The sequence below is a fragment of the Setaria viridis genome, chromosome 2 (assembly GCF_005286985.2).
Source record: "Setaria viridis chromosome 2, Setaria_viridis_v4.0, whole genome shotgun sequence".
In the NCBI taxonomy this organism is placed as follows: domain Eukaryota; kingdom Viridiplantae; phylum Streptophyta; class Magnoliopsida; order Poales; family Poaceae; genus Setaria; species Setaria viridis.
Window position 1 is genome coordinate 2,817,426 of NC_048264.2, and position 13,028 is coordinate 2,830,453.

General features: G+C 49.7%; 1 protein-coding gene across 1 annotated transcript; it reads right to left on the reverse strand.

The window, feature by feature from the left end:
• Nucleotides 1–10,991: 10,991 nt before the first annotated feature.
• On the reverse strand, nt 10,992–12,764 carry LOC140221780 (uncharacterized). Its single transcript, XM_072291740.1, has 3 exons — nt 11,588–12,764; nt 11,082–11,441; nt 10,992–11,014 (listed from the first exon to the last, which is right to left on the reverse strand). Exons 1-3 carry the CDS (start codon nt 12,762–12,764, stop codon nt 10,992–10,994), a joined length of 1,560 nt encoding a protein of 519 aa, XP_072147841.1.
• Nucleotides 12,765–13,028: the final 264 nt, after the last annotated feature.

The window sequence follows — 13,028 nt, forward strand, 5'->3', positions numbered from 1 at the left end:
TATCAAATCATGGACTAATTAGGCTTAATAGGTTCATCGCGCCGTTTAGCCTCCATTTGTGCAATGGGTTTTGTAAATAGTCTATATTTAATACTCCTAATTAGTATCTAAACATTCGATGTGACAGGGGCTAAAGTTTAGCCTAGGATCCAAACACCCCTTAGATACGAAATCCAACACGTTGAAAACTCAAACATACAAGTGGCTACAATTTATAGTCAAGAATATATGAAACTTTAAATTATTTTATGGAACCTAACAAATAACATATAATATTGTGCATCTGGATAGTTGTATCGTTGATAGTATCATTTGATATGGAAATTTTGGAGAATGTGATGTGATACAAGGATTGGGGTTAGATTAAGAGTGACTCCGACAATCCCCTTTCCCCCTTTCAGCCATTAAAGGATTGACGGAAATTTTTTTTCCAATAAACCTGTTTACATTCTTCTTTTCCCTTCAATCTCCTTATATCTCTCACCTTTTTCCTTGTCCTTGCCGTCGCCGCCTTGTCCCCTGCAGGCCGACTGGGCCGAGCACCACCACCCGTGCGGCATTGTTGGCCGCCGACAAGGATGCCACGTGCCCCCAAAAAATCTACTGCTTGACCACTTCGCCATGTGGGGCCGCACCAACGGCAGCGGGCACATGGGGCGCCCCATGTGCCTATGGTCGACAAGCATCGCCGCCATAGGCCGGGCTCACCTCGTCGCACCTTGCCTGAGCCCCATGTGACATGAAATGAAAAAAAAAAGATATGCTGCAGCACTCATATCTGAAATTCGAAAATTATGAAAGATGATTCCCGTATAAGAGAATAAACGGGGAATGAGAGAATCAAACTCTTTCTACCCGTAAGAACTGCCATATAGTTATCAGTTTTAGCCTTTGGAGCTACCTTAACATACGCTGTGCTCGGTATGTGCCAAAAGGTGAGCTCAGGGATCCTGCAGGGTCAGACATGAAATAAATATATGTTCCAACAAGTATTTTGCTGCATAAAGCTAGTTCAATGTAGTGCGTGCATGGAGTGAGTGTTGAAATATGCAATGCACACTTGGAACATCTAGAAGATTGTGGAGATCTCAAGAGACTAACTTTGCTATGTATAAGGATAAGATCATGGCAAGGTAAGAAGGTTCTAGAAAATTAGAGAGAATGCATGAGCCATAATTGCCATGCTTCATGGTGAAGTGTAGAATATATTCTAAAACTAGATATTTTAGCATGGTAGAAATATAAAAAACTAGATAAGGATGAGGAGGGTTCTAGAGTTAGGATATTTTGTATTGAAGAGTGTGAAAGTTGCCACATGACAACACCACAATGATCATAAGGACCTATAAATAGAGGTGCTCCCCTCCCTCCTAGCTGATTTCTCAATAGTGAGCGAGGCCAATTATTAGCATGTACACGCAGAACGTAGTATAATTAATAAAGACTAGATACTCAGATGAGAGACAATCAACTAAGAAAGGATCCATTGATATTTGAGACTTGGGGTATTGGAGTAATATACAAAATCATGTAATTGGGGAATTGGGGTAATAATATTAGAAATATGTATTTTTCATCTCTTAAGTATTTTGGAAGTGTCCCTCATGTTTTAGTTGGTGCAAATCGATCCCTTAATTTATATTTCGATGCACTAATCATCCCCATCCTAACACTTTTTCCTACAATATTTGGTCAGATAGATCAATATTTTACCGTTACCGTTTTGTCATTGTATAGGCTAGACATAGATTTTTATACATATACATATTGAAGTATGCACTTAGGTCCATCACCAACGCACGCTTGCTCGCTATCCGTGTGGATGTCACGGCAGAATCAGGTCCCGCCGCGAATCGATTAGTCAATTCAAACCAATCCAAATTTGAAAGCAACAAATAAACGCCAAAAGTACTAGCAAATTGCGCTGCAAAATGGCAAAAAGGAGCGGTGGTCAAGCTGGCAGCAGTCGCCTCCTCTTGGGCAAGGTGGACAGGTGGTGGCAGTGTGTGAAGTGTCCGGAACCCTTGTGGAGCCCATTGGTGCTGGAGCCTGAAGGGAGTTGGAGAGACGGAGAGGACAGCACAGCACCCATCAGGCTCTCTCTCTTTCTCCCTCTCTCTCCCTCCCTCTCTGTTTTTTTCATCTAACATAAAATCAAAGGTCTATTTGAAAAACAAAACATAAAATCAAAGGTATTTAAATTGCACATCTGCGATTGGAAAAAAAAAGGCAACCGCACGTTTGTTGCTGTTCACTGCACAAACTCTATCAAAATCACAAACAGGGGAAACGTGAGCGTCATTATCATCTGAAACCTTGTACGTACGTACTTCCTCTTGCCTCTTACTTATCCCAACGCAAACATTTGTAGCCTGCATATGCCTCTTGTGCACCCCAACAACAAGAATGCAGTTTAATTGGGATACTTGGGGGTTCCCCTATCTTCCATTTGGATTATTGTCCTGTAATCACTCGTGTCAATTAATGTCAACATGAAATTAAACCGGCTGGCTTGGCTTCTGTTGATTTCTGATCAGATTCTAGTCTCTTCCAGTGTTCCTCTTTGCTATACATGTACACACCGATATGGGCTAGGCCTGGCCCAATACATACATAACTCAACACTCCCCCTCAAGATGGATGATAGATATCTATCATTCCCATCTTGCTACATGCTAAATTACATTCTTTGACCCCTAATCCTTTAGTTAAACAATCTGCTATTTGACCACATGAGTTTACATGACTTAACTCCATTTTACCATTATCTAACTTCTCCTTAATAAAGAAGCGATCAATCTCCACGTGCTTCATTCTGTCGTGTTGAATTGGATTGTTGGCAATATTGATAGCTGATTTGTTATCACACCAAACTCTCAAGGGACCCTTTCTTAGCACAATTTACTCAGATAAGATACTTCTTACCCATAGCATCTCGCTCACCACCAAAGACATGGCTATATACTCTGCTTTAGCAATTGAACCAGATACAATTGATTGCTTCTTGCTCCTCCATGACACTAGATTGCCTCCAACAAAGACACAATATCCTGATGTTGATCTCCTATCATCAAGACAGTTTGCCCAGTCAGCATCACAATAACCCTCCACATTTTGATGACCATGGCTTTTAAATATAAGTCCCTTTCCAGGACTGCTCTTCAGATATCTTAGGATCCATTACACAGCATCCAAATGTCCACTCCTTGGGCCATTCATATATCTACTCACAACATTCACAGCAGAGGAAATATCAGGCCTTGTATGACATAAGTAAATGAGCCTCCCCACAAGCCTCTGGTATATTTCTCTATTTACTGGATCACCTGATTCAGCGCATAGCTTATGATTTGGATCAGTAGGTGTCGATGCGGTCCGACATTCAAGCATACCAGTCTCACTAAGTAAGTCTAGAACATACTTTCTTTGTGAGAGAACTATCCCTTGTGGAGATCTAGCAACCTCCGTACCAGGAAAGTACCTGAGCTGACCAAGGTCCTTGACCTCAAATTCTTTACTTAGATTCTCTTTCAGACATTTTATTTCTATTTCATTATCACCTGTGATAATGATATCATCCACGTACACAGCTAAGATTGTGATCCGTCATCCAGAATGCCGATAGAATAAAGTATGATCCCCATTGCACTGTTTATAATCCATAACACATAATGCATGTCTGAATCTATCAAACCATGCTTGTGGAGATTGCTTGAGGCCATACAACGACTTCTTCAGTTTCAATGCCTTTCCTTTAGTTTGATCTGTAGCAAATCTAGGAGGAATTTCCATATAGACTTCTTCTCGAAGATCTCCATGCAAGAATGCATTGTTAACATCTAACTCGTATAATGGTCAGCCATAATTAGCCGCACAAGATATTAATGTCCTCACGGTGCTCATCTTTGCAACTGGTGTGAATGTCTCATCATAATCAATTCTATAAGTTTGACTATACCCTTTTGCAACCAGTCTCGCTTTGTACCTCTCTACTTTCCCATCAGGATTCTATTTTATTGTATACACCCATTTGCAACCAACCACCTTCTTATCCACAGGGAAATGTACAAGATCCCAAGTTTTATTCTTCTTATCCACAGGGAAATGTACAAGATCTCAAGTTTTATTCTTCTCTAGAGCTGCTAATTCTTCAAGCATGGCCTCTTTCCACTTCGGGTTTTGTTTCGCTTCCTTCCAATCTCTTGGAATTTCTATGGATTGTAATGATGTAACAAATGTTCTATATGCAGTAGACAATAATTCATATAAGACATAATTGCTTATATCATGCTCAAAGCCATACCTTATTGCAGGTTTCCCAGCTTTAATCCTCGCTTCCTTTCTTAGAGCAATGGGTAAATCAACCGAAGGATCGACTTCTTCTTCCCCTCTCTCAATAGACTGATCATCCTCGTTACTATAGCAACATTGACACCACCAGCTGAAGACTGTTGTTGCTCCACCTGTGGTAGGTTGCTCTTCTTGCTGCTCCACCAACTGTGGTCGCTCAACTTGCTTCTCTACTGGTTGTAATTCAGCAGTTCTCTTTCTTCTGGTATAAACCTTCAAAGTGCCTTGTTCTTGCCTTGGGTTCATGTTTTCAATGTCCCTATTTTCTTGCCTCTCATTCACATGGGACCCTCTTGACCATCCAGACTCATACTTGGATCACCAAGTTCAAATAAGGAACTCAAATCAGTTTTCTCTCCATAATAGGGTTCAAATTCTCGAAATGTCACATCCATACTTGTAAAGAGTCATCGTTCAGGAGGACACTAACAGTTGTACCCCTTTTGACTTGATGAATAACCCACAAATATACACTTAACTGCTCGAGGATCTAGCTTTCCCACAGCAGGCCTATGATCCCTGACAAAGCAAGTACACCTAAATACCCTAGGGGGAACACTAACACTACTAGAAAAATGACCTTTCATCTCTAGCCTTAGTACCAGTTGATTTTGAATCCAGTACTAATGCTAACATTAGTACCGGTTTCAAAGTTGGGAGCCCCCGGAGGCCCTCTAGTACTGGATGGGGACTCCATCTCGTACTAGAGGTGACCCTCTAGTACCGGATGGAGCTACCAACCGGTACTAGAGCTACCGGATGGAGCTACCAACCGGTACTAGAGCCTCTAGTACCGGTTGGTAGCTCCATCGGTACTAGAGGGTCACCTCTATTACCGGATGGGCTTACCTACCGGTACTAGAGGCTTCTCCCGCGTCTGCCTCGAGGACTTAGAATTTTTAGCTATCTTCCTCTCTCTCCTGCCACCGCACAGCACAACGCAGCGCCTTATCTCCTCCAATCCCTTCCTCCTTCTCTCCTCTCTTCCGCACAGCACAGCGCCCTCTTCTCTCTCCCTCCCACTCCTCTTCTCTCCATTCTTCTCTCCCTCCTTCTCCCTCCCACTCCTCTTCTCCATCGGCACCGCGCCCCTCTCCCTCCCGCTCCTCTTCTCCATCGGCGACCGGCTCCCTCCCTCCCTCTAGTGCGCCCTCTCCCTCAGCCTCCCACACCTCCCCCCTTCGGTCGCCCCTCACCTCGTGCCTCGAGTGAGGAGCGCCGGCGGGGCGAGGCGAGGCGCGGTGGCGGTGGCGGCTTGGTGGCGCGGCTGGATGCACGCGGCGGCAGGATGTGCACCCCCCCGCTCTCTCTCTCTCTCTCTCCCCCTCTCTCTAGATCTGCAGGATGTGGTGGCGGGATGGCAGCGGCGGCGGGGGGGGGGGGGGGGGGGGGCGAGTGGAGGATGAGGGGGCCGGGAGGAGGAGGAGACGGGGGTGGAGGGGGCCGGCGTGGGGAGGGGTGGTGGAGGAGGGAGCCGAGGAGGAGGCGGCGGGATGGCATGGGCGGCGATGGGGGCGAATGGAGGCGGAGGGGGCTGGGAGGAGGAGGAGGCCAGAGCCGGAGCTGGCGGCAGGGGTGGAGGGAGGAGGAGCCGGTGGGGGTGGGGGTGGCGGCGGGGGTGGGGGCGGGGCCAGGACCGGGGGGATTTTGTTTTTTTTTTATTTTTTAATACCCTCTGTTACCGATTATTCGAACCAGTACTGGAGGTACCCCTCTAGTATCGATTGGTTAGTACCGGTTGGCCAACCGGTACTAGAGGGGGTTCACAACCGGTAGTAAATCCACGTTTTCTATAGTGTAAACTCATTCAATCCTCATAACATCTCATAAGGAATTTTCCAGCCAAGCAATCTTGAAGGTGTACGATTAATCAAATACACTGCTGTCATCACCGCCTCACTCCATAGGAACTCAGGCACATTCATAGTATACATAAGTGAACATGCAATCTCCAGGATATGACGATTTTTCCTTTCTGCTACTCCGTTTTGTGGAGGCGTATCTGGATAAGTGGTTTGGTGGAATATCCCTTGAGCTGATAGAAAGTTTCCAAACTCATTGTTCACATATTCTGTACCATTATCTGTCCTCAATACCTTAACCCGAGCATCATATTGATTCCCAATAAATGAGCAAAAATCCCGAAAGCATTTAAGTACTTCACTTTTGTGTCTCATGAGATATATCCAAGTCACACGTGAATAGCAGTCAATAAAGGTCACAAAGTACTTCATTTCACTAATGGAGGTGACTGGGCAAGTCCACACATCAGAGTGAATAAGCATAAAGGGAGACATACTCCGAAGTCCCCTGCTTATATTTGTTGCTCTTGTATGTTTTCCATACTCACATGCATCACACACAAGTTTCTTCTTATTTGCCTTGCTCATTATTTCTGGGAATACTTTGGCCACAGTATCAAATGATAAATGGCCTAATCGACAGTGTTGGACTATCACCTTAGCTTCATCTTCATTCATATTTGCTGTCAGAGCAGCACCAAAAATCTCACCATCTCCTCTTCGATCCAGGTACCAGAGACCACCGCGCCTAATCCCAAATCCAAGTTCCTTTCCAATTTTTCTATCTTGAATGAGACAATGCTCCCGATCAAATGAAACACGACAATCCATTTGATCACTTAGTGACATTAGATTAACTGGAAAGGAGGGAACATGCAAAACAGATGATAGCATAATTGATGGAGAGCACTTGAATGTATACCAGTCCCCTTAATAGGTTGGCGTGCCCCATCAGCTGTCTGAATGGTTTCCTTATATGTGGATGAATATGGAGTAGACGATACAAACTCATCCAATGCCCCGTAACATGTCTAGATGCACCAGAATCTAGTATCGAATTTGCATAAGATGTACCTGTACTAGGCCGAGCAAGGTTGGCGTGGTTGCCAAGAACCATTGATGTCTCCTCTCTTCGTGAGAACAATTGTTCTTCTTGAGAAGCTATCATTAGTTCTTATCTCTTCGCCAAAAATATTTGGGCCATCCTCTCGAGCTCCTTTGCCGTAAGAATTTCAGCCAACATCTCAAACACCTGCTCAATTCTTCTGCTCTCTGCCATTGCTTAACTGCTACCCTCGAACTACACAAATTGCACAGCAGCCTCAACCAGTCAGAAAACACCGCCTCCAATTTCACGTGCACAGCAGCACCCAGTCAACAATTTCTTCACTTCTCACTCTCCGAGCACTTCCACCAGCTACCAGATATGGCGCTGTCCTCTTCTCCTTTAGCCCCTCTTCAATTGACGTAGCAATCAACAGCTCAAAACTCCCTTATCCTCACAGCCACTTCACCAAGCAGTGCCACAGCTCACGGCTGCCCTCAGCTTGCACACACGCTGCTGCCTCCTCACGCAGAATCACCAAATTTGCCCTCGCCGTCGCCTGCAATGCAAGAACTGACAACAAATCCAGCACAACCTCCTCCTGCAAAATCCTCACAGATTCCACCGCCGTCGACAGTAGGCTCTGCTCAGGCTTGTCGTCACCCACTCCTCTAGCTGCGCCCTTCTGTGTCAGAGATTACCGGAGATCGCCGGAGAAACGTTGTCAACTACAACGCCGGCGAGCTCGAGTGCACACAGAAAAAACTCACGCGAACACCTGGGAACACGATCTTCTTTTTGTGCTGTTAACCAACAGCGTTTTTCCTGGACTCCATTTGCTTATATAGGAAACGATTACAACTACGCAGTGGCAGTGACCTCCTGCATGTGTGGCATGCTCTTCATCAGTGAATGCCATCCCAACCACCTGGAACGTGCGGCACGACGCGCTCCCTCGCGAACGACGCGCGAGTCAGAGCACACGACGCGCACAGCTCTAACAACCTGCCGTGCGCCTGACTGAACCAACGACTAAGCAAACTAGCTAAGCACAAGAGTTATTCAACAATTCTCCTCCTAAGTCTTGTGCACAGAAACTACTTACAGATGCATAGGCCAATCTTGGCGCAGAGCTCCTGGAACTTCGTCTTGCAGAGTGGTTTTGTGAGTATATCACCAAGCTGCTCATCAGTCCTAATAAACTACACTTCGATCTGCCCGTTCTGTACATAATCCCGGATTGCATGAAACCTTGTATCAATATGTTTGCTCCGGTCATGATGCACAGGATTCTTGACAAGAGAGATTGTGGACTTGTTGTCCACCCTAGGCACTGGCTTGCTTATTTCTGTTCCTAGAATTTCAGCCAGTACTCTTGCTAACCAGACAGCCTGACAGGAAGCAGTGGCTAACACCAAGGAAGAAAATGACTCCAGAAGTGCTCTTTCTACTGTCCAAATCCCCAGCCAGGTCACTATCACTGAAGCCCAACAGTTCAGCCCTTTCTCCTTTCTTCCTTGGGTAGAAAACACCCCTGTCACTTGTTCCAGCTATGAACCTCAGTATATGTTTCACAGCTGTGAGATGCTCCTCATGAGGCTCCTCCATGAACCTGCTCACATACCCAACTGGGAAGGCCAGATCAGGTATGGTATTGACCAGGTACCTCAAACTCCCAACTAAACTCCTATAATCAGTAGCATCAACACATGGACCACTGTTGTTCCTACTCAGTTTCAGCTTTGGCTGCATAGGCACCTGACAGGGATTGCAATCCAGCAACCCACCTTTCTCCAGGATCTTCCTTGCATAGCTTCCCTGAGACAATGTAATCCTATCTACACTTTGCTTCACCTCAATGCCTAGATAGTAAGAGAGTAACCAAGGTCACTCATCTTGAACACTTCTGCCATCTGTACCTTGAATTTCTTGATGCCGCTGCTGCTCGTGCCAGTAATCACCAAATCATCAACATAAACCCCCACAACCAACCTATCTGCATCATTTCCCCGACAGTATATGGCGTGCTCTGATGGGCATTTCTTGAATCCCAAAACAACCAATTTCTCATCTAATTTCTGATTCCAGGCGCAAGGAGCTTGATGCAAACCATACAGAGCTTTGTGTAGTCTGAGTACCTTATGTTCTTGCCCGGACAGAACGTATCCCGGCGGCTGCTCCACGAACACCTCCTCCTAAACATCACCGTTCAAGAACGCCATCTTGACGTCCATGTGGTGGACTTCCCAGTCCTCATGCGCCGCCAACGCCAACAACAACCTTACTGTTTCCATCCTTGCCACCGGTGCAAACACTTCATCATAGTCGACGCCTTGGCGCTGTGCGTACCCTTTTACGACAAGCCGCACCTTGTGCCTGACCACAGCGCCGTGCTCGTCCTTCTTCACCTTGAACACCCACTTGAGTCCTATAGCCTGCCGGCCTTGAGGCAGCTCAGTGAGGGTCCAAGTGCGGTTCTCCTCAATTGACTGCAGCTCCTCCTCCATCGCCCGATGCCAGCACGCCTCCGTCTTCGCTTGCGCCAGGGATGCAGGCTCCTCTGCACTCACCGCCAGCAGCCTGCCGTCGCCCAGATCACGAACTGCATAGCCCGGTGGAGAACCTGGGCCGATGACATCCTCCATTGCACGAAACCGTAGTGGTGCGTCTTCATCATGATCAGCATCCAGAACCTCATCCAGATCCTGCAGTGGGGAGACGAACTGCACGCCACTTGGCGTTGTCGCTGGCGTGCTGGTGCCGCTCGGCCATGTTGATGTTGAGGCAGAGGGGTTCGATGGCGTTCCCAGCTCCGCTTCCGGTGCGTCCTCCTGACCGCCGTGGCTGGACATCGTCGTGAGCTCGACGGTGAATATGTCGTCACCTTGTACCGCTTGAATATCCTCCTCCGCATGATCACCAGTCCCACTGGCCGTCTTCATCGAACACCACGTCCCTCGTAATGTGAACACGGCGCTCCATAGGATCGTATGCCCGGAACGCCTTGGAGCCACGCTCGTAGCCGACGAAGATCATCTTGCGCCCGCGATCCTCGAGCTTCTAGAGATGAGGCTTCGTGTTCCGCACGTAGACGATGTAGCCAAAAACCTTCAGGTGGTGAACCACCGGCTTCTTCCCATACCACGCCTCGAACGGAGTCATCCCCTCGACGCTCTTCGTTGGTGTTCGGTTCAGCAGGTACACAGCGGTTTGCACCGCCTCTCCCCAGAACCAGCCCAGCAGCCCCTTCGCCTTGAGCAGACTGCGCGTGGTTCCGACCACCATGCCGTTCCAGCATCCGATGACGCCATTCTGCTATGGACAGGATGGTGCTGTCAGTTGGCATTGAACTCCGTCGGCCGCACAGTGCTCCATGAATGCCGCTGAAGTGAACTCCCGCTGCGGTCCGTGCGGAACGCCCTCAGCTTGCAACCGGACTCCGCCTTTGCGCGCGCTTGGAACTCCTTGATGGCCGCCGCAGCTCGGTCCTTGGACGGCAGCAGCGTCGCCCACATGTACTGGCTTCGGTCGTCCACCAATAGTAGGAAGTAGCTGTTGCCGCTCGGCGTCGCCAGGGTGATGGGCCTGCACAGGTCGTCGTGCACAAGCTCCAGAACATGCCGTGCACGGTACTCCGCCCGCTCCGGGAATGAGGTGCGCCTCTGCTTTCCAGCCAGACACGCCTCGCACAGCTGATCCACCTGTTCCACTGCCGGCAGGCCGCGCACCAGCTCCTCCCGAGCCATTCTGCGTAGTGCCACCATGTTGACGTGGCCCAGCCATGCGTGCCAGCACTAGGCATCTTCCTTGCCGCACGCTGCCAAGCAAACAGGCTGTGCAATGTTGATGTTGAGCACGTACAGCCTGTTCGCCGTGTGCGAGACCTTCGCCAACAGCCTCCCGGATCTTCATCACGCCATTGTCGATGTCGATCTTGTAGCCCACCTCATCGAGCTGCCCAACACTCACGATGTTTGTCGTGAGATTGGGAATGTAGTAGATGCCAGCAAAGGCTCTGTGCTCGCCATTCTTGCACGCAAAGAGAACGGTACCGCAGCCTTCGATTCTCGCCACGAAATCATCGCCGAACCGCACCGTGCCGCACACGGCCGTGTGCAGCTCCGCGAATGCTGCTCGGGACCCCGACATGCGGTTCGTGGCCCCGATGTCCAGCACCCACGTCTTGGTGTCCTGCTCCTCCTTCTCCCCGAGCTGCACGAACACCTTCTCCTCGCACAGCTGCACTGGAGCACGAGCACTCAAACTGGAGCCGCCATCCTTGCGTACTGGATCTGCTCCTGCGCCCGCTTCTCGGCGTGGGGTCCCTGGGAAGGGATCCCCCCCCCCCCCCCCCCCCCCCCCCCCCCCCCCCACACACACACACACACACACCAGAACTGGGAGCCGAGCCTGTGAGGGGCCCGAGACGTCACCGGCGAGGCTGGCGGTGGCGGCGTGGTGGAGCGCCGCCGGTCTGGAATCGGCGCGGGCGGCGGTGGCCGCGTGGTGGTGAGCCGCCGGTCTGGAGTCGGAACAGCACGGGGAATCAGCAGCATTGACCGGAGAATGAGCAACAATGCCTCCTCTTCTTCATGGATCACGTGGGCCTGCTCCTTCTTGGGCCTGGATGGGCACTCACGGGCCCAATGGCTAGACTTCCCGCACTGTCGGCACTCGTCCTTGCCGATGGTCCTGCCGGAGTTGTTCGCCGACCTGCTGGATGACGACGTCGCACTGCTGCCGCCACGCCTCTTTCCACGCCCACGCTGCGTACCGCGACGCGCAGAGCTCCCGCTCGCGCCACCGCTTCCCTGGTTCTCCGAGTCACGCCGCCTCCTTCTGGTCTCCCATTCTTCCTCCGTCAAGTACAGCTTCCCGTCGACTTGCATCGTCGGCGGTGGTGCTTCGAAGGCCTCCTCCGCAGCCTTCAGGCTCCCTATCAGCTTGGTGACAGTGAGCGTCGCCGAGTCGAGGAGGGTCTGGATCGCCAGGATGATTTGCTTGAACCCCGCCAGCATACTGCGAAGCATCTTCTCCACGACCTTCACCTCCTCCACTGGTTCTCCGAGAGTTGAGAGATTGGCCGCCATGCCATTTAGACGGAGCGGGTAATCCTCCACCGACTCTGTCTCCTTGCATGTCGCCAAGTTGAATTGACGACGAAGCTGCTGAGCCGTAGACTTCTTCACCCGGTCATCGCCGACGCGCATGGTGGCAATGGCATCCCACGCCTCCTTCGCCATCTTCTTCTCGACGATCGTGGACACTATTTCCGTCAGTATGGCACTGCAGATTGCATCGAGCGCCGTCATGTCCTCCATTGGATCGACGCCGCCAGCATCGACCGCGGCCCAGAGTCTGTGGGCCTTTAGCTTCACCTTCATGAGGAGCACCCAGTCGGAGTAGTTGTTCTTGGTGAGGGTGGGGTAGCTAGTCCCGCCGGCCACCTCACAGACCACCCGCTGCACCACGACGCCCTCCTTGCTGCCGCTCGAACCATCGCCCTTGACGCCACTCGATCCGCCGCCCTTCTCTGTCATCGACGGCGGTAGTGTAGGGCCTGTCATGAGCGCCTACCTGATTGCGCGGTCTCGATTCCAATGACGATATTGCGCCGCGATCGACTCCCGGTCCGCAACCGGCTCTGATGCCACTTGTCAGAGATTACCGGAGATCGCCGGAGAAACGTTGTCAACTACAACGCCGGCGAGCTCGAGTGCACACAGAAAAAACTCACGCGAACACCTGGGAACAAGATCTTCTTTTTGTGCTGTTAACCAACAGCGTTTTTCCTGGACTCCATTTGCTTATATAGGAAACGATTACAACTA

Excerpts from the sequence above, each read along its gene's own strand:
- LOC140221780 (XM_072291740.1), bottom strand. The coding sequence starts at position 12,764 with ATGACAGGCCCTACACTACCGCCGTCGATGACAGAGAAGGGCGGCGGA. Across the intron at positions 11,442-11,587 it reads GCTCGGCTCCCAGTTCTGGT|TGCAGCTGTGCGAGGAGAAG; the intron begins GTGTGTGTGTGT and ends CTCGTGCTCCAG. Across the intron at positions 11,015-11,081 it reads CCGGGAGGCTGTTGGCGAAG|CGTGCGGCAAGGAAGATGCC; the intron begins GTCTCGCACACG and ends TTTGCTTGGCAG.